This window comes from Camelus bactrianus, chromosome X, assembly GCF_048773025.1.
Source record: "Camelus bactrianus isolate YW-2024 breed Bactrian camel chromosome X, ASM4877302v1, whole genome shotgun sequence".
NCBI classification, from domain to species: domain Eukaryota; kingdom Metazoa; phylum Chordata; class Mammalia; order Artiodactyla; family Camelidae; genus Camelus; species Camelus bactrianus.
The window spans coordinates 16,705,332-16,726,664 of record NC_133575.1 but is presented as its reverse complement, the minus strand read 5'-3'; the positions used below and the strand labels follow the sequence as shown (position 1 = coordinate 16,726,664).

The following is a 21,333-nucleotide window of genomic DNA, read 5'->3' as shown; positions in this document are numbered from 1 at the left end:
GCCTGGCAATCTCTGTTTTAACAAGCCCTCCAGATGGTGCCAGTGCACCTCAAGTGTGAGAACCAGTGACCTGTAATATTGCCCAAAACAGTATTTCCATGAGGCTCTACCTAGAACACTGAAACTTGATTAAGGTAAACTCACTCCAATAAGGTATCAGGTATAATAACATGCCTTTGATAAGTATACACAGCAAACTCCTCCTTATACCAAATATTTGCTTTCGTGTTTAAAATGTATATCACAAAGATAATACTGAATTTGTTCAAAACAAGAAAATCCAAAATCCACAGAGAAAAGCAATGTACCCCCCCCATCACCCTCTCAGCAGGCACTGCTCACTATGCAGTACCCTGCAGGGAGGCGGGGGGGGATGCGGTACCGAGAAGGACAGGGTTCCGACACGAAGCACCAAAGCACCTGAGGGGTGAGAAGAACCTCAGAGACTGGGGTCTTATGTCACCTACCTTCCCAACCCAGAGGAAAACACAATGACCCGGACACACGGAATCTCACTTCCCATCTCCCTCCCCTCCTGCACAGGACAGGGCTGGAAGAAACAGCTGAGCACACTTGGAAAGCCTTTCTCATGCTCCAGGCACTCTTATAAAGACTTTTGGTGTATTAACTCCTTGTAACAAATCTCTTAGGTAGGTACTAATCTTGTCATTTTACAGATGTGAAAACTGAGGGTCAGAAAGGCTAAGTAATTTCCAAAATGTAATACAGCTAATAAACGGGCAGTCATAGACTCTGAGTCTAGGCAGTCTTTCTCCAGGGTCTGGAAGCTTCTTTACTGTTTGGGTCAGGAAGGGAGGGGAGACACAAGTGTGAAGGCCACTACTCCAGCCTGTATGTATGTGTGAGAGAGACAGAGAGACATGGCAGGCCAGTGCCAGCCAGCCCAAAATGGCAGCAAGTGTGAACCAGAAATCCAGAGGGAGTGGGGCGAGCCCAAAGACGGTTTACATGCTGTTTTGTCATTCCCTGTGCCCATGGGTGAGCACTAGAGAGGATGCAGGAACTGGGGTGACTGCATTCTCAAACAGTGACGCCAACAGGCTTGAATCTGTCACAGGCAAGGGCATGAGACAGTTTGACAGAAGCCCTTCCCTTCCTTTCTTCTACAAAGCAATTTAAAAGGAATATGTGAGACGAAGCAGGAGTGAAGGTACCCAGGGAAAGTGACAGCTCGATGCAGAGTTGTTGGGATTACTAAGTAAGGAAGAGCCAGAAGCAGCCATGCCCACAGGCTGCATGGACAAGGGCAGTGACAAGGAAGAGAGAGGAGGCAGAAGGGGCACTCCCCAAGTCAGCTGTCCCCACACGGGGTGTGTGTGCTCCTTAGAGGCTTCCTCTAGACCCCCGTGACTACTTTGTGTCTCCACTGCATTAATTAACACTTCTCCCCATCTTCTTGGCATCCGTGTCACTGCTGTGCTCTCTGAGGAGTGTGAAAACCCCTGCAGAGAAAGGACCACAACTATCATCTCTGAACCTGCAGCTCCTAGTCCGGCACCTGGCATGCTGTAGGTTCTGGGAATGTTTGTGGAACTGAATTTGCTGAAATAGTGCTAGCATCCAGATGCAGTGAAATGTGTTGTCACCTTAAGGTGAGGAAGGATGGGAAAAGCGCACACCCCAAAGGCTGCATCCTAGTTAGGGAGCCCCCGGGGGTAGATCTTGGAACAAGGATTCAAGAGCAAGCAGTTCACTTAGGACAGGAAAGAAACACCAAACACCAACAGGGGACTGGGAATTGAGTGGAGAAAGACAGGTAGTCAACAAAGGGTATGTGATAAAGCCAACTGTCCATGTAAGTGGCTGGAGTTTACCCCACTGAGGACACCCCGGGAGCCTGTGGAGAAACACACTCAAGGGAGGAGGGGGCTGGGGCACATACACAGCAACTCCCATCAATCACTGGGTTGTACTCATTCCGCAGACCTTTGTGCCCTCTGTGTGGGCAGCGTAGTGGGCTCCAGTGGGAAGAGAAAGCTCTTGCGGAAAACACAGGTGCTGGCAGCTGAAGTCAGACAGGTGTGCAGTGAAATGGCAATGGCAAGGAAGTGGGTCCCCCACCCACACACCCCCAGCAGATCTGGGGTGGTCCTGAAAAATCTTCTTCTCTAAGAAGTCCCCAGGTGAGGCTGCTGCTGCTGCTGGTCTAGAAGCACACCCTGAAAACTACTGGGCTCGGATGTGGGCAGGACACCAACGTGGCTGGTACAGACTAGATACCAGGGCAAATCCAATGCCTATGGCTGGGCGGAGCATAAAGATAAAGGAAACTGGAATGACACCCCAAAATACACCTCTTTGATATAAAAATTATTTTGAGCTAAAGGCAATTGAGAAGAGGCAGATCCAAAAAAAAGCTCCTGCCCTCCTCCAACTTTCCTAAAAGCAGGACATAAATTTTCAAAGTTGTCCTTCCTCTGCTCTCTACCAGGAAGGACAAAAATGGAGTCACTGAGACAACTGTAAACCCTACAGGCCTGGAGACACTCACAGAGGAACCTACATAATGAACTCTGCTAATGAGCCTGCATCTACCATTAGTTTCCCACATACTTACATCCCCACCATCTGCCACCCTTGGAAGTCTAAAACCACTCTCCCTTTGCCTTGCCACTTCTCTACAAACTTATTGTTCTCTGTTGAAGATGGCATATAAGCCAGAGTTCTAAGCCACTTCTCTCAGTTACTCATTTCTCTGTGTTTCTCTCACATATGCATGAGATATGCATGTTAATGAACTTCTGATTTTCTTTTATTAATCTACCTTTTGTTACATGGACTCCAGTCAAAAACTTAGAAGGACAGAAGGTTTTATTTCCTCTCCAACAGAGACAAAGCCAAAGAGGTGAGCTAAACTTCTGTTTGGCCCTCTGAAGGAAAACTCTTCCCCACCTCACCTAAAGCCTGTGCCTGGGAGTCATATGCCAGTGGAGTTGGGACCATTAGGCTGACTTCCTAGGAACTCTCTGTATCTGCTGTGGCCAAGGTTAAGGCCACTCACAGCATCCTGAGGATGCTGCCTCCTTTAGAGTTCCATCAGGGTATTTTCCTCTGGGGCAACAAAGGTCCCAGGGGCAGAGAGCACAAATACTTTAGAAAAAATCCACCTTTTGGCTACAGAATCCAATCCAGCTGGGGACCAGCCGAGTTCAGGAAGCTGCTCCTCCGGATCTGACACAGCTCACCAGCACAAGCCCAGCTCCTGCCACAGGGCAGCCAAAGGCATTGCTGCATCCCTTCCTGCCAGGCCTCAGAATCATTACTAGTGTAGTGACCTTGAGATCCTTCTCCTCTGTTCTGGAAAAGGCAAATCTTCCAGAAGACATTCCCCGAAAATAATCTGTATCATCTGACACTCATTCAATAACCATGATAACCAGAAAAAATAACAGGCCTCCTGTCCTTTGCTGTTTGTTTACAATAAAAGCACATACTTGTAGGGAACACAGAATTCTAAACAAAAATTGGTGCTTATTTGACCATACTAAATTTCCAGTCGAAATCTATACTGTTGGTTTCACAACACAAAACCACTCATGACTTCCTGAGAAATGAGAGGGGAAAGACAGGGAGACAGAGATAACAAATTTATACTTTATTCACGGGAGCAGAGGCATCCTTGTTTATCTTTTACAGCGATCCCCCTTAGCAAAGAGCACGACAAAGCCACATCTCCACACTTCCATTCTGAGACCAGAGTAACCACCACAAAAGCCGAAGTGTTAGGACTTAGCCCACTTCAGGTATCTGGACCCTCTCCCCAGCCAGGAAGCAGGTCACTAGGAAATGCTGAGGTCAACACCCCTTAGAAGACACTGTAATTAACTGCAGTCCAGAGCTTGACGGTGAGGGAAAGGAAAGCTTCTCCCCCCCACAAATCGGAACATTTTTCCAGCTTTCCCAATGGGTTGCCAAGTGACTCAGCACTGGCCCGGTGTGGGCACTATTATTGATGAGAAATCTTCCGCCTGGGTGATATACTGCATACAACACATGCCCAAAGAACAGTGCCAAGTCATACCAGGAAGAGCAGGCGAATTATTCACCTCCACTTCGGATGCAGGCAAATCCTGTCTTAATGCAGGGGCTACTCAGCATCAGAAAGACAAAGCCTTCAGATTGTCAGAGATTTCCACCTAAGATTCAAGGAATTAATAGGCAGAACCTCTCCTTTTTTGTTGACTATTAAAAGGCAATCAAATAGAGAACAGCACAGAAAAAGGGTAAGAAAAAAATAATTTTTCAAAAACAACCCCATAGCAGAAAGCTGCATAACAGCCTTAAGCACCTTCAGTGTTGTCTTTATGAGTGCTACGAGCTCCACCCAGAGGTCATTTCCAGATCTGCATGTTCATTTAATTTGGAAAAAGAAAATCTGCATCTTCTGGGGTCCAGAGCACAACCAGCCTTGGAGAACTGCTGGAAATTCTTGGACATTCCCTCTTTCTTGCCTTTCACTAAAAGAACTGCTCTGAACTCTGAAATGCAAGATATACTCAGGGAACCTGGTGAAATCCAGCAGGACAACCACCTCTCATATTTGCACCTGTCGAGGAACTAGTTTGAGTTCCTGGCAGGTTGAACTCAGCTCAAAGACAGCAGAGTGTTCAAAGAGTACTTTTAGAAGAAAAAGCAAGGGCTCTCACTGAAATAAAATCTAAGACTGGAGAGAAACTCAGAGGGCAAATGAGAATGTGCCTAGTATTAGAAGGACAGAACAATCCTCCTTCAAGGACGCATGGCCACTTCCCTAGAAGGCCACATTTTAAGGCACCCATTCCCTTACGCAATGCAGAAGATCGCCCACTAAAGCAATCACCAGCCATACTCTCCAAAGAACTGATTGCAGTCCCCAGAACATTCCCCTTGTATCCATCCATTCATAACATGCTCACGGTCCTCACCACCCCACCCCCACATCAGTGGGCCCCAGTCAACAAGGCATCAGGCTCAGATCAAGCTCCCAGTGTGTTAGGCTCTCAACTGCCCAGTGCAAGACATGCTCTGTTCCAGATATCACAAGCTACCCCAACAAAGAAATGAAGCCTTCAAAAAACAAAAACAAAAACAAAAACAAAACCCCAATAATATGTTGGTGCAGAAAGTTTCATCTACCATCTGCAAAACTTCTCATCACAGTTCGCGTGCCCCTGCCTTCATCAGCTTGTGCCTTACATGACTTAAGACAGCTTTGACAGATTCTCAAGGAGGGAAAAAAATCAAACATACCCTTTGTCTTCCTCCAACACCCCCACCTCCCTACCACCCAAGTTCTTTCTTCACTATAAACACTGAACGGCCTTTTCGTGTCTATTGACAAAAATATCTATGACAATGTTTATCCACCTCGGGAGTATTAAAGCTCCAGAAAATATTTGTGCTAAACTTCTGCACATTCTTATTTCAACAAGACTAAGCATTCCCAGAATGTTACCCTCTTTTTTTTTTAATAGACTTTATTATTTAGAGTAGTTTTAGGTTCACAGCAAAGCTGAACAGAAAGTACAGTTCCTATATACCTCTGCTCCCACACATGCCAGCCTCCCCCATTATCAACATCCTCCCCCCGCCCAGAGTGGGACACTGGTTACAATCAAAGAAACTGCACTGACATATCATCACTATCCAGCGTCCATAGTTTACATCAGGGCTCACTCTTGGTGCTGCACATTCTATAGGTTTGGACAAATGTATAACGACATGTATCCACTATCATACAGAGAAGCCTCCCTGCTCTAAAACTCCTCTCCTTCTTCATTTCTTGACTATAACGCAAAAATTTCTGTGCTCAGCATGACTCAGTATGGTGGCTCTAAGCAGTGTTCCCAAGGCCTGTGTAGCGGTAAGAATCACTAAGGAGACTGGTTAAAATCACAGATGTTCAGACTGCACCCTCAATCCACTAAATCAGACCTTGCTAGGGAGGGGCCCAGAAAGCTATAGATCATCCAGGCACCCCAGGTGATTGCTATCATGAGAAAACGTTTCAAAAATACCTCTCTAAAGAAGAAATACTCCGAAGTTCAGTCTCCCAGCGGCAAAGCAGCATCCGTTAAGAATACAGGAGGTGTTTCCTACCCAAGTGAGCTCCAGCTCCATCAGAATACCTAGGCTTCAAGATGGGTCCCACTCTTTATTTTTAAACAGCAAGGCTCCTGATACTTTTCTTACTTTCTTCCCTTATCCTGTTGCAGAGCACCAGAAAGTTTTACAGGGCCTAGTAAGTGTCCATTTCTATTAGGAAATATTTTTGGATTCCTACACAATGGTCTACTATTGGTCTACAGTTTAAAAGCATGCCGTTTGGATCATTTGTGCAAAGTGATGGTTTAGAAAGTAGATCTGCTTGGTTACAGGAAAGGATTTGCCCGAGGACATCAGCACACATCATGCAAGGAGCAGAAGGACACACAGCCAATATGGGTTTTTCTTCTGTGTGCCTTGAGGGCTCCTCTGCCAGCTGCTCCCCCTGGCTCCCCACCGCTCTGCATTCTGCCACAGCCAATGAAGGTTTATGGCAAAATTCGCTGGGCCACAAGCCATGTGGCTCTTACAGACGGCAATTAGGAGAGAAGGAAAGGCCCAATTACAAGGTGTTTGAAAATACAGTTTGAAAAAGTCAGATCTTGTTTTCTTTTACCTCCTGGTAATAAAATCTATGTATTCATCTCAAAACAGACACGGAACTCTGGGGTCATTCAGAGTCAACAGCTCAGTCAATATAAAAATCCACTACATGGTCAATGTGGAACATGAAAACCCATTATGTCAGAAGTCATACTATTTTCATCAAAAGGAATCCTTACCTTTTCTTTGGCTTTCCATTTTGTCCCTGCATCCATCCACTCATTTTCTTTCTCCAGCATGTCAACAAAGGCCCATCGAACACCCTCAATCAATTCCTCCATCTACAAGGAAATATGCAAAGAAGCAGGTCAAAACCAAAAAGCTCCAGACAGGTTTTCTAGGCCATAAGAAACAGTTCAGTGCTAAACACGGTGGGGAAAAGGCTCCTTTCAGCTTGATTCCATGCTCTGGCCACATTTCTTTTCCTGAGAAAATGCCTTTTTTCCCCCCATTGCTAGAAGGAAACTAACCATTTCTTTCCTTGAGAACAATTTGATGGCTCAGTTTTAAAAAGATTATATGGGGAAAAGAATTTGCCATAGGTTATGACTAATAACTTAACTGCAGATACTATATTAGCCCAGTCTCATCAAGGTTGCAACTAATTTTAATAGTTTACTAAGGGTTTGAGAAAAACAAGCCAAGGCATGGGCTGTGTACTTCAGACAAGTACTGCAGAAGAAAGTGAACAGTTGAAAAAGACACTGTTAACAGAGAAACAGGCAGGGAGAGCCAGCACCCTAAAGGACACTTTTCTGACACAAATCAGACTTAGCACAGGACCCCAGTTCTCTCCAAATTAGAGCCAGTGCTTAAATCAAATGCTTGGCTGTTCTCTGTCATCTTCCTCCTCTCATCTCTCCTCCCTGACAGCTCAGAAAAGTCTTCAGTTATTTCCAATCTAAAATGGTAGGTCGAAAGGGGCTGCAACAGAAAGGCTATCTTCTGAAAGACCTGTTTCAAAGTCTTCCAACAGTGAGACCACACCCACACTGATGACCTGTTTGCCCTGGCTTTTCTTCGAGCATACATGGGTCAGCAGAGAGGACTGGGGGAGTGGAGCTGTGTAGAGATGCTCACATTTAACTTCACAGGTCCACACGGAGCAGTCTGGGGAGGACCTGCCTGTCTAGGGGTGCGAATCCCTGGAAATGCCATTCTCCTGCACAGATGCTTCAGTTTTCCTAATAGGACACTAAAGAAAGAATAAAATATTAGGTTTGGCACCAAAATTAAGTTTTCCATTTGAGTTTATGGGATTGTAAATCCTTTTTTGGCATTAATTCTGGAAGGAAAGAAGTTTAGATGTTTCCTTGGTTCTAGAATGAACTGTCGGCAGAAGTTTTTTTTTGTTTAATAAGTTTTCAGCTCTGTTTTCAGTTCAATAACAGTTGTAAGAGAGCTGTAAATCAGTGGGCTGGGTTCCATCATATGTAAATAAGAACAAACAGCAGATGGAAGGGGGAGGACTTCACAGTTATTTCTTCCCAACTTGGTAAAAATATTAAAAGAAAAGAAATCTGAACTTGGGATTGGGGCATGATAAAAACATGAGATGACAGAAGGGAAATCATTAAGTCACTGGCTCTTAACCCTGTCTGTACACTGGAGTCTTTGGGAGGAGCTTTAAACAAACCTGAGGCCTGAGCCTCAGGGTGCTGAATGACGTCACTGTTGCAATGTGAGGCCGGAGCACTAGGATTTTAAAGCCCCCCGGGTACTCTACTGCGCAGCCAGGATGAAGACTCACTGGGCTAAGGGAAGCCCTTATTTTACAGACAAGGAAATTAACAGCCAAGAGAGTCCACAATCTGTCCTAGCTCTTACAGGTATGGAGGGTCAGAGCCAGGACCTTATCACAAAGCTAAATGACAGTTGTGAGCTCAGAACTTCCAGGAGCAACAGAGGTGTTCCTCATAAATCAGAGGAAAATACTAAGAAAGTAGAAGAAAACCAAGAGATGCAGCAGTGACAATTTCAAACAGAAACCCCACAGAAGGAGGGTGCTAAACCAACCAGGAAATCTTCAGGGACTACATTTTTTGCCTGTGCAGCCACCAGCACCCGTTAAGTCTTTATGACATCACTGTAGGGGAGCAAAATTTGCCACTCTAAAATGTTTCTTTGGTATATCGTTTTAAGCTGATTATTTCCTGAGAAACAGCAGATATGGGAAGAGATCTGGGAACCAAGTAGGAGTCACTCTTTTATGAGAAACATCTATATCCGTGTCTCCCTCTCTGTACCCAGAAGAGGAAGATGACCAAATCTGGGGAAATTTATCAATGGGGAAGGCAGTGACCTGAATCTGCATCACAATCACCTTGCTTATTGTGCTTTTCCTGATAATCTCCCGTAGCTGATTCTCCTCACCCCCAACATCCTCTGTTTTTAGCTGAAGATGGTATATAAGGTGAGGGCTCGGGTCATTTTGATGAGTTACTCAGTTTTCCCAGGTCTCTCCCACATACACATGTTATTAAACTTTGTATGGTTTTCTCCTGTTAATATGTTTCATGTCAATGTAACTCTGAGGCCAGACAGAAGAACTCACAGAAGGGCAGAGGGAAATTTCTTCCTCCCTGACATCATCATGCAGCAACACACATCAGCCAGCCCATCACCTTCACATAAAAAGAGAAACAGTATCTTCCCAAACAAGGGAGGAGCAATAGGAATGGAAACAAATGGGTGTGTTCATTAATTCACCAACCAAATCAACAGAACCAGGTGATTGATTTTATGTGGGGAGGTGAGGAATAGGAGGGAACAGTCAGATTCATTTTCAGGCTTCAGGCATAGGCAACTAGGTGGATACTGCCACCATTTTCTTTTTCTTTCCTTTGTTTTTATTTTGTTTTGTTTTTGTGTGGTTTTTTTTTTTTTTTGCATTTAAAAAAATTGAGGTATAACTGACATACATTATATTAGTTTCAGATGTACAACATGATTCGCTATTTGTATATATTATGAAATGATCGCAACAATATATCTAGTTAACATTCATCACCACATATAGTTACAGAAATCTTTTTCCCTTGTGATAACTTTTTAGATCTACTCTCTTAGCAACTTTCAAACATGCAATTCAGCATTATAAACCACAGTCACTGGGAGAGAAAGAGGGCTGAGGACAGAGGCCAGACCTCAGGGGGAAGTGGAGACATCAAGTCTAGATGACCCAGTCGAGGAGGGCTGTCTAGGAAAGAGAGAAAGCAAAGACAGGGCACAAGGGGATATAGGGTTAAGAGAGGGTTCTGAGGGTGTTGTGTTTGGGTTGTGTGCATCTGTTTGTTGCTGCTGCAGTTGTGGTTGTTGATCATGTGAGAGATTTTACCATATTTAAATATTGATGGACATTCAACAAGAAGACAACTTGCTTTAAAAAACATGAGCCAAAAACCTTACCAGACATATCACTGAAGAAGACCTACAGATGGCAAATAAACATGAAAAGATGCTCCATATCACATGTTATCAGGGAAATGCAAACTAAAACAATGAGATATCACTACACACCGATTAGAATGGCCAAAGTCCACAACACTGACAATACCAAGTGCTGACGAGGATGTGGGCCACTCACTGCTGGTGGGAATGCTAAACAGTAGAGCCATTTTAGAAGACAGTTTGGTAGCTTTGTTACAAAACTAAACATACTTTTACCATACAATCCAGCCATCACATTCTTTGGTGTAAGGATTATCTCAAGCTTTGGTGTAAGGATTATCTCAAGCTGATTATTTTCAAGAAACAGCACACAGGAAAAGCTCTGAAAACCAAGAGGTTACCCTCTTGGAAGAGATAACTGCATTTATAAGGGAAATTTGCACCCGTAAGGGTGTCTCCCTCTCTGTACCAGGAAGAGGAAGTTGACTAAATCTCTAGAAACTTATCAGTGGAGAAGTCAAAACTTAAATCTGTGTACAACCAGAACCCTTGTTTATTGTGCTTTTCCTGATAACCTCCCTTAACTGCTCCCCCACCCCCAAACATCTTCTTTGTCTTTAGCTGGAGATGGTATTTAAGGTGTTTGGGCCATTTTAGGAAGCTACTCAGTTTTCCTGGGTCTCTCTCATGTATACAGGAGATACACATGTTATTAAACTTGTTTTTCTCCTCTTATTTGTCTTTTTATTACAGGAAGGTCTCAGCTAAGAACCTAGAAGGGGAGAGGGAATTTTTTTTCCTCCTCCTACATTGCAAACCTAAAACTGCTCTAAAAAAAATTAAGTCTTTAAAAAAAAAATAAAGTCTTTTGCAGGAAAGAAAAATTTTAAAAAAGGAAGAAAAACAATGGAAATGATCCAGTAAAGAGGAGGTGGTGAAAACACAGGAGAAAAAACAAAAGACACGTATGGTCCCTGAGAGGGCAAAGGGGGATGGGATTCAGGGAATATATGGAAGGATTCACCTGAGACATGAGACAGGATTATGAGAGGTGAGGATTATGAGAGGCGAGGAGCATAAAATGATGGACAGGAACGTAGAAGAATCTACAGATAAGACGGTGGAAAGGTGAGAGTCCTAGCAGAATGGCATGTCTTTTCTCTATGAAATAGGAGCAAGATCATCTGCTAAAAGGAAGGTCTCTCTAAAAAGTTCCATCTCCTCACACACAGCTATCTGCATCCTGGCAGCATGAACATGTGAAGGAAAAACGGGGCTGGTCTAACAAGATAACTCACAAATCTAAGTATTGGAATACTGATCTGAGTTCTGCTAGACTAACTTGTAAATCTAGGTTAATTAGTGTTGGTTTGCTGTTTATGTTTTTTGCTACCAGCTGGGTTTTCAAAGATACATATCTGGCTTTGGAATGTTGGTTTGCTGCCTCCCCGCCTCCACTTTTGTGATGACAATGCTGCTAAAGCTGTTCCATGCCTATTGGCCGAATACCCCAAGCTTGTACTTTACCCATAAAACCTCATGTGCACATCTTGAAGGTGCTCAGAGCTTCGGAGCAGAAGCCCCTCTGAGCCCACTGGCGTAATACATCTGAGTACTCCAACCCTCCGAGTGGTGCTTGTTTCTTGACTGCCCTGTCGTTTCTGTAACAAACATACTGGTAGGAAGAGGGGTATTCACAGATGAGGACAAAGAGGGCAATGAAAGGTTTCCTCTCAACACCCTATCCAAAATGTCACCATAATAGAAAGCCCCTAAAGAATATGTAAAAAGCTGAATATATCCAAGGAAAATATTTATATGAAGGAGTACAAAAGCTAATCTGCTTTCACAATGGTTGAAAATAAATTAGTTAATCAAATAAAACAAGCACTCTCCAAGCCAAAGAGATCTTGGCAAATGTGTATTTTGGAATTTGGGGATTTTCACAGTGAATCTTAAGGTCATTTTGCCTCTATTCTCTTTGGAGCATTTTTATGAAGTATGGATGATTATTAAAATAGGCTGACTGCTTCCAGATACCTCTCCCTAAGCACCTTGGTTTCTTAGGACTCTCCTTGGCCATTCCTGGGTGATAACAATGGCTTTTTAATTCATTAACATTTTAATCATTTTGCATAGTTTTCAAAGCTCTCTGTCTGTACCTTGCTGATTGGCATTCCAAATGGAAATATAGTGACAAAAACATTTCAGCCTATTGCTGGGATGAAGAATGACTAACAGTTGATTCATATGCAGCTCCCTTCCTCCTCTTCCTTTCCTTCTTGCACCCTTCCCTCCCCTTACTGAGACAGGAGGAAAGGGGACAGGGCACAACCACTGAAGGAATGACACAGCCATTGAGGACAGGACAACTGTTTAGAACCAAGATGGTGGAGGATTCTACTTCCAGTAGACTTTGAGCCTCATGGCACACCCACAGGCGCCATGACAATTTCCAGACCAAAGGTCAAAAACTGGGCGGGGGCCTGATTCCTGGAACTCTCCACCCCTTCCCCCAAAATAGGTGGAATAATCCTCCTACTTGTTAGCAATATGAAATTACTGAGCCCATGAAAACTAACAACCCCACTCACGGTCGCTCTCGCTCTCTCTTGCCATCTGAGACTCTGTCTATGGAGTACATATCTCCCAGAATAAACTTGCTTTTACTTTACTATGCCTCGCTCTTGAATTCTTTCCTGTGCGACAAAACAAGAACTTATATTCTCCAACATCATTACCACCTCTAACTTCCCTAAACCTGCACTTTGATAACTCAATCTTTTTGTGACCCTCTTACAGATGTAAAAATCGAAGCACAGTCAGCCCTCTGTATCTGCAGGTTCCACATCCATGGATTCAAACAAACACAAATTGAAAATATTTAGGGAAAAAAATTTCAGAAAGCTCCAAAAACCAGAACTCGAATTTGCAGCCTGCCAGCAACTATTGTTATAGCATTTGTATTGTACTAGATACTATAAGTAACACAGAGAGACGATTTAAAGTATATGGGAGGATATGTGTAGGTTATACACAAATATTACACCATTTTATATTAGGGACTTGAGCATCCACAGATTTTGGTATCCGCAGGGGGTCCTGGAATCAATCACCCACGAATGCAGAGGGATGGCTGTAATCGCTCTCCTTTTTTCTTTCCCTGTGAGCCTCGGCTGGTCTCTGCCCTAGTCCTCTGAGGCACCACCACTCCCCATCCCAGGCCCCATCACAGATTTTCAGTTTTTTCTTTTTGCACATGTTACAGATTTATTGTATAACATTTTCTGTGAAATGGTACTGAACTACCTCAGGAGACTTTAAGAACAAGGGAAATCTCTGAAGGTGATTAATGTCATTACTTGGCATGTCAATGCAAATAAGAGAAATAATGATTTTAGTATGCTGGATCTAGAAGATAAATTACCGAACACTTCTGATTTTTATCTTCAGAGTACTTTACACCATCACATAATAACATCACCTTCAGTCAAGTCATGTTCCCTGAGGCAGAAAAAGCCTGATATAATTTTTAAATAAGAAAAAAAGACAGAAATACTATTTCTTCACCAAAACTTGACCTAATGCCCCAACCAGCCAGCCTATAACATTAATAGAAATCACCTAAATTGGAAGTCATAAGGTGAAGTTATCCATAGAAAATATTTATTTAGAGTCAAAAATCAAAACATAACATATAAAAATTAACCCAAGTGTTATGGTAAAATTTGCCACATTCAGGATAAGAGTCCTCCAGGTAAAGCAGCATTTTGTTAAGCATCTACTTCTTTCAGATTTTACGAATCCACACTGAAAACAGAGCTCATTTGGTCAGCCTATGGGCAGTTGGTAATTGTTTTTCTCAATGTTATTTAAAAGTGGTTTTCCCTTTTCACTCTTTGCATCCAGGGTTTTGCCCATAGCATCCTACATCAGACACCAGACCCTGGTGAGTCCCAAATGCATATGCATACATCTGTTACCTTTCCAGCAAAGGTTTTTTTTTAAAAGAGATTCTTCTGAGTTAGTACATTAAAACTGTCTCAACTATTCCTCTTTTGACCCCTCTTTACCCCTTCTCCCCTCACTTAGACATCGGAACTTTGTGTTCTATACAAATGGATCAAGATGGGTTTATTAATGCATTTGAAGGGACATATGCCAATATTGCTTTGAGAATAAGTGAAACCAAGCTGGGCCTTGAAGGGCCTTCCTGGTGACAGACCCCTCTGTGTTCCTTGCTTCTTGTTTGAAGAAAAAGCTTTAGTCTCCCAGACCTTCCTCAAGTTCCAAACAGCAGACTCAAGCAGTTAATGATGAGAGAAATGAGGGAATGCATAAACAAAGGAAAATCAATCAAGCAAAAAGTAATGATAGTTTATGTAATAGTTCAGAAACAGAGTCACAGGACTCTTAGTTCCTGCTCAAGAGATATAAATAACAATCTGCCACATAACCTTGAGGTGGTTTATAGAAACCAAGACCCCACCAGATGGAAACCACTGACCACAAGCATGTAGACCCCAGACTATCTGGAACCAGAACACTGATGACTGAGATTCTTATAACATCACTGTTATCTCACCACCAACCAATCAGAAGAATGTCAATGAGCTGATCACACACTCTGCGACCCTCACTCCTAATGTTTCCTTTAAAACCTTTGTCCAAAATCCATCAAGGAGTATGGGTCTTGTGAGAATTACCTGCCTACTCTCTTTGCTTGGCACCCTGCAAATAAATGCTGTACTTTCATTCACCACAATCCAGCATCAGTAGACTGACTTTGCTGCACATCGGGGGAGCAAATTCAAGTTCAGTTCGATAACAGAAGAGGTCAGTTCACCTCACTGTCAGTTGTAGTTTCCTCCAAAGCTTTGTCTCTGGCAATAAAGAAATCCTACACGGCCAACTAAGATCCTACCTCATACCTATGAATCCAAAACACTTAAATCCACGCTTTCAGTCCCTTCTCTGAGTTCCTGTTAGTCTTATAATCAGAACAATATAGATGTGTGTTTAATTGCCATTATATTTATTTGGTCTCCCCAACAAATCCACAACCTGTGAGAACAGGAATCATGATTTAGATCAAATGAGATCATGGACATGTAAGCAAACTAAAAACTGTTGAAGGAGAGCAGAATTTGCCACCCCAAAACACACATTCTTGGCATGAGGATTATTTTACATTTTAGGCTGATTATTTTTAGGAAACAGCAGTCTAAGAGAAGCTCAGAAAATGAAAAAGTTGCCCTTTTATAAGGAGGATTTACATTTATAAGGGAAATCATCATTTGAAAGAGTATCTTCCTCTGTACTCTGAAGATGTCATGATTAAATCTCTAGATGCTCTTATCAACAGAGAAGGCAAGACTTAAATCTGTATAACAACCATACCCTTGTTTACTATTCTTTGCCCAGTAATCTCCCATAACTGGCTTCCCTCCTCCACAACATCTTTTGACTCTTGAGATGGTATTTCAGAAGATGGCGTGGGCCATTTGGGGGAGTTAGGTAGTCCTCCCAGGTCTCACCCACGTATACAGGAAGTATACATGCTATAAAACGTCTGTTTCCTGATAATCCGTCTTTTTTTTTTTTTCATTACAGAGGGGTCTCAGACAAGAACGTAGAAGGGTAAAGAGAAAAATGTTTCTTCCCCTACAGTGTTCTGCAAATTTTATGTTGTTAATTTTATGATTTCATATTTTTTTGTTATGATTTCATATCTTATACTGTTAGTTTTATGATTTCATATCTCACATGATACGACATTGCACATGATATGATTTCGTATCTCACATAATACATATATAGATGTGGGTATCTAGCAAAGAAGTAAAATTTAATCAAATATCATGTTAGTATACAACAGTTATTCCAGCAGTTATTCCAAATATAAACTTTAATGGAAATCAAATGACTCCGTAAGTTAGTCCAGTCCATCTGAGACTGATGATGACAATGTAGTACAGGACAGATAGTTAAGAATGGATTAAAAAACATATACACACACACACACACACGTGAGTGTGTGTATATCTGATAGAAATAGCTGTTGGCTGATAGAGTTCATAAAGAAAAAGAAAAAAATCTTCAAGTTTAATTATGTGTATTAATCTTAAAATAATGTAATTTTAATGAAATTCTTAAAAGGCCTAATGTTGAAGAGATTTTTCTCTTTAATATATTCAGAAATTATAAATAGTATCTTAATAAAACATAATATTAAAAAGTCTCCAATCTCCCCATTGGTCTAGAGCAGGACATGGCTCTTTAAGTTGTAACCACTTGATTAGTGAATGTGAGAAATGAAAATTATTATCAACAATTCATGTGACTAACTGAAGGAATAGGCTCTAATCTAGGGGAAGTTCCTAAAACTTTTCTTTGTGGCAACTGTCACTTTACTAGAAATACAGACATTAAATATATCAATGTACTAATAAATATTAACTGTCCACTGACTCATAATTTATACTGTAACTATTTATAAAAATGAGTTTGAATTGGTTCCTGATAAAAATATAATAAAGGCATTGACTTAACAAGTAAAGAAGAGATCCATATTAAGGTTGGGAAAGTAGTAGAGTCAGAAAAACTAAGAATAGTTAGAAAATGCTGAGGTTTCTGGCAGCCACGCGAGCTATAAAACAAATCATATCAATTTGTCAGGATTAACAAACTTGCAAAGCTATTAAAAATGCTGGCAAAAGGGAAAAAAAAGAATATCAGGTTATTTTGGCCCCAGATATGCTATAAAGCTATGTGCTAGTCTGGTGGTGCAGGAGTTTAGCATGTCCTTTTACCAAAAAGCATAAGGCTAGGGTTGAGGTAATAAAAGTAAATCATATTTACTGGGTATGAACAGATAGACTGTGTTCTAATTTTATAACTCATATTTTTCTATTTCCTACTTTCCCACTCTGAGATGAAATGGATCAGAGAGTAGAATAATATTTCGAAATCAACCAGTCTCAAAAAAAAAAAAAAAAAAAAAGAAGTCAACCAGTCTCACAATGGTCTAGTCCTTTGGCTATGGATAAACTCGCTCCAGCAAGGAATTCTGCTTGGTCACTTCCAAAACTCAGCTCTGTTGCAGGGTCCAAGTGCTTTCTTTCAGTTAATGAATTTCCAGTACAAGGTCTTCATGGCCCACAGGTCTGATCAGATCTGCTTGAAAAGACTGTGGCTGATAATATGTGACAAAGGCAACAGTGTCCAGCGTTACCCAGAGATGGAGATGACAAACAAGAACATTGGGCCAAATGTGTCATCACCGTGACAGCACAGTTGAGGACAAGGGTACAAGCAGTGTCCACACTTATTTCGAAAGAATTCCCAATGAGCTTTCTAAATTACTTGTTTTGCTGGATGTCATTTTACCAAAAGATGCTTAAAAAGAGCTGTCAGGATTGGGGTCTGATGACATCTGCTATAATAAGATTTAAGCCCACATAGAGTTGTGAAACCTGGATCTGTTATAGAAATTATATTTGGCTCCTTGTGTAGTTTCATGAGACTCTCCTATGAGACAGATTTAGCATTAAATGATAGGGCAGGTTCTGGAACGTGGCCAGGGCACTAGCATTAAAAGGACCTTTATCCCAACCGGAAGCTACTGCACTGGGCAGTATGGAGGAGTAGACCAGCCAACCCCTCAGGCAGCTCCCTCACCCTCACTCTGTTGAAGATAAATTAGAAAGAAGAGATTGCAGTGCAGGAGAGCTGCCACAGTTCTTTGACGGTGTGAATTCTCCCCTCAGGATTAGCCTTGGGCACGGAACACAGCACTAACAGTAGCTGACATCCCCAGGCACACATGGTGCTATGCCTTCTACATGGATTATCTCACGCAGGCCTCATCACAAACTAGCCAGGTAGGCACTGTTTGTATCCCTATCTACAACTCACTGCAGCAGCGGCTTTAACTCTATACCCCCTTGCCTCTAGCCACGGCCTCTGCTGTGAGATCTTTAGCTAAATACGCAGAGTCTGTTTCCCCCTCTGTCGATCTGGACTGGCCGCGTGGCTTGGTTTGGACAACAGAATGCAGAAATGACATTATGCCAGTTCTGAGCCTGGGCCTCAGGAAGCCTCATGTGCCTCAGCAGGCTCACCTGCACATCTGCCATGGCAGGGAGAACGTGCCCAGGCTAGCCGGCTAATGGAGGTAAAGCACATGGAGCAGAGCCGAGTCATCCTGATCCCCTCTGCCGAAGCCAGCTAAAACCAGCCAACCCCCAGACATTCAAGAAGTCTAGCCAAGATAAGCAGAGCTGCCCAGGGGACAACCAAGTGACTCCAGATGCATCAGCCATAACTGCTGATTGGTGAAGGCCACTGAAGCTTTGAGAGTGGTACCCAGCATTACTACTGTAGCAGCAGAAACTCATGTATCATCAGACAGAGACACAAAGAGGGTAATTTGCCCAAATTGAGAAGAGTATAGCTGGGCTATGAGACGCTAACTCAAGCTTTCAGAAAATCAGATGTAACTTCTCCATGAGGTCAATATTAAAGCCCTTTAAAACTCAAATCATTTGGTTTGCCTTAATTCAGACAGGTCTTCCGTAAAGACCCAGAGAAACTGATCCTGACATTATAGCTGATACCATTAACTAGGCAAACAGAAACAGGGACACTTGATAGCCGGGTAGAATACCCTTTCTTTGTAGGAGCTGTGTTGAAGGAAGCTTTATCTTTATCAGTACAATGGCTGGACTGAGAGCAACCCTTGAGAAGCAGCATCCTCAAGGAGTGAAGAACCCCTCAGTATAAGGGCATTGCTGTAATGCATGACACTGACTTTCATGTGACTTCTGCCACTAACGTTAGAGTTACATCTCATTTACTCAACCACTGAGAGAAACGGTGAGCAGGGGAATTGAAGAACTTGAATATTAATGGCAGTAAATCAATTCAATTATCTCAGCTAACTAATGAGGTGAACTCCTAGTGTAGGGAGGTTGCAAGTTCAAACTCCACCACTGCTATTGGACCCATGTGGGTACTTAAGTCTTTGGCACCAGCTGCAGCAGTATGGGGTGGGAGGAGAAAACTGTTCTTAGGGTAAGAATTACTACCAGAATTGCTCATGCAGAGCACTCAGAGAATTGGAAGATACTGCAGGTCATCTATGGCATTACTTGGGGACATGAACAATGTCCTTACCACAAAGGGAAAAAGGAATAAGACGCTAGAGTGCAGGAGAAATCAGTGAATTGTTTTACACACTAAGTAAAGTTTTAATTTTTCATTTAATAAAGTCTAAATCTGAAGGATAATGAAAGATTCATTCCTCTTTAACTAAATTAACCTTCTGCATACAGAATGTTTTAATGTATAATAAGAGACAGGTGACTTTACCTTTGATTTGAGGGTTGAGAAAGAGTCTCTCTTTAACCAAACTTCAGTCCAGTTCCTTTGAGCCCTTCTCGACCAGGCCTCAACCTTGGCCCCATCCTGTCCTCGCCAGGTTTGCATGGCCCAGTTTTAGCAAGAATTCTGGTAAGTCAATTCAGAGAGAATTCCCTCCACCCTTGATATGTGAGCACCCTCCATGCCTGGTCAAATTCTTTATATCCCACCCGTGACATCTCAGCACCCTGGCCTGCCTTCAGCAAAAGTCGCCTGACCCCTGAAGGTTTCCTCGTAGTAATTTCCCACCCACTGGCCCTCTCACTCTGCTCATTGGCCATAAATCCCCAGCTGTCCTTGTCATATTCAGAGTTGAGCCCAATCTCTCTCCCCTACTTTGAAAGTCTTAACACCCTTTGCAATAGTTGTGAATAAAGTCTTCCTTATCATTTTAACAGGTATCAGAATAATGTTTTCTTTAACAGGAGCCTATAACAAAAACAGAAAATATGAGGGATTAGCAACAAAATGCCTATTGGCAGAGTTGAGATATATGAATAAAGATAAGTAATTTGGGGACAGGTCTAAAGTGAAATGAAATCATGTGGTTTAATAACTTAGCTCAGCCAAAATGTTCAAATGGGAACTCCAATTTCCTTAAATTTTCTAGAACTACAATTAAAGCACAAAGCATAAAGATCTTTTTTTTCCCTTTTCATCATCAATACAAAAGAAAATCTTTCTTTGACACAGATGTTTACATCTGTGTCTGCCTTAGTAATTGAAAAAGGGTAAACATTTTTAAAAGATTGTTTTGATGAGAAATCCTACAGAGCCTTGGGTCACCATTCCAAACATCAGGGATCACTCCTCAGAATGATACATGTAGAAGATACTGGAAATTGAGCTCAGTGTATGGACTGAGTCAAAGATACACCTCAAATGTTGCTCTTAGATGCAATCTCTGATAATCAGCTTGCTTCTTATTGTTTCCCTCTTTCTTCTAAAAATTAAATGAACACAAAAAATGCAATGTCAGCTGGTTAAATGAATTAAGCTTTCACTCTATTTGTCTTTAAAATACTGACATACTAGAGGAAAAATCTATTCCAACTGTTCCTTACCTCTAAAATGCTAAGAAATAAGAAATATGTGCCTTTTATAAGATTGTAATACATGAATAAACAATTTCCTAATAAGAGCGAACTAACTGTAGGACAAGCACTAAGAAGTATCCTCATTATGACTGTTCTCATTCCAGTCATAAAAAATGGTGAAGACTCGAGTGTTTTTCTGAGAGAAGCAACGTAACAGAATACTGGCTTAAAGACAAATTATTTGGGTTTGAACTCCCACCTAAACCATTTTCAAGCTGTATGATGTTGCAGAATTAAACTCTGAGCCTCAGTGTCCTTATCTGGAAAATGGGGGCAATAATAGCAATTGTATGGCCATTGTGAGGATTAAATGAGTTAATACACCAGAAGCACTTAGAATGAGTATTAGACAGTCATCTAAATCTCAATGAAAATTAGCTACTTTATTATCATCACCAGATTTCATGAACATAATATATCCATCATTGCGATCTTCACATGGACATGGATACCTATCTGGGGCATTTACTCATACACTACAGATATAAACTATCATTAACAATAAAAAGGAAATGGAAGAGAAAAATAATAAGTAACAACTTTAGGCATCCCTGCCCACACACACATACCTCTAAATCCCCTCTCCTGTCATTTAGGTCATGAGCCTACAGATCAGGATTTGTCACAGTAGAACGAGAGCATCATCTCTGTTTATAGTGACAATCCAGTGTGAATTCTGAGAGTTCCACTTTCATATCTTGTATATAACTTTCCACAAAAGCAACTTGTTAAATGTTCAGTTAATATGCTGTGTTTTTTAAATATGTATTATCTT

General features: G+C 41.9%; 1 protein-coding gene across 2 annotated transcripts in view; it reads right to left on the bottom strand.

Annotated features, from left to right (window-relative positions):
- PHEX (phosphate regulating endopeptidase X-linked) overlaps positions 1–21,333 on the bottom strand; it is a 171,837-nt gene that overhangs the window by 84,417 nt on the left and 66,087 nt on the right. For both annotated transcript variants that reach the window (XM_074359209.1, XM_010970301.2), the window contains one exon: positions 6,828–6,929. In XM_074359209.1, coding sequence (XP_074215310.1) covers positions 6,828–6,929 — 102 coding nt within the window. The remainder of the gene's footprint in view (positions 1–6,827; positions 6,930–21,333) is intronic.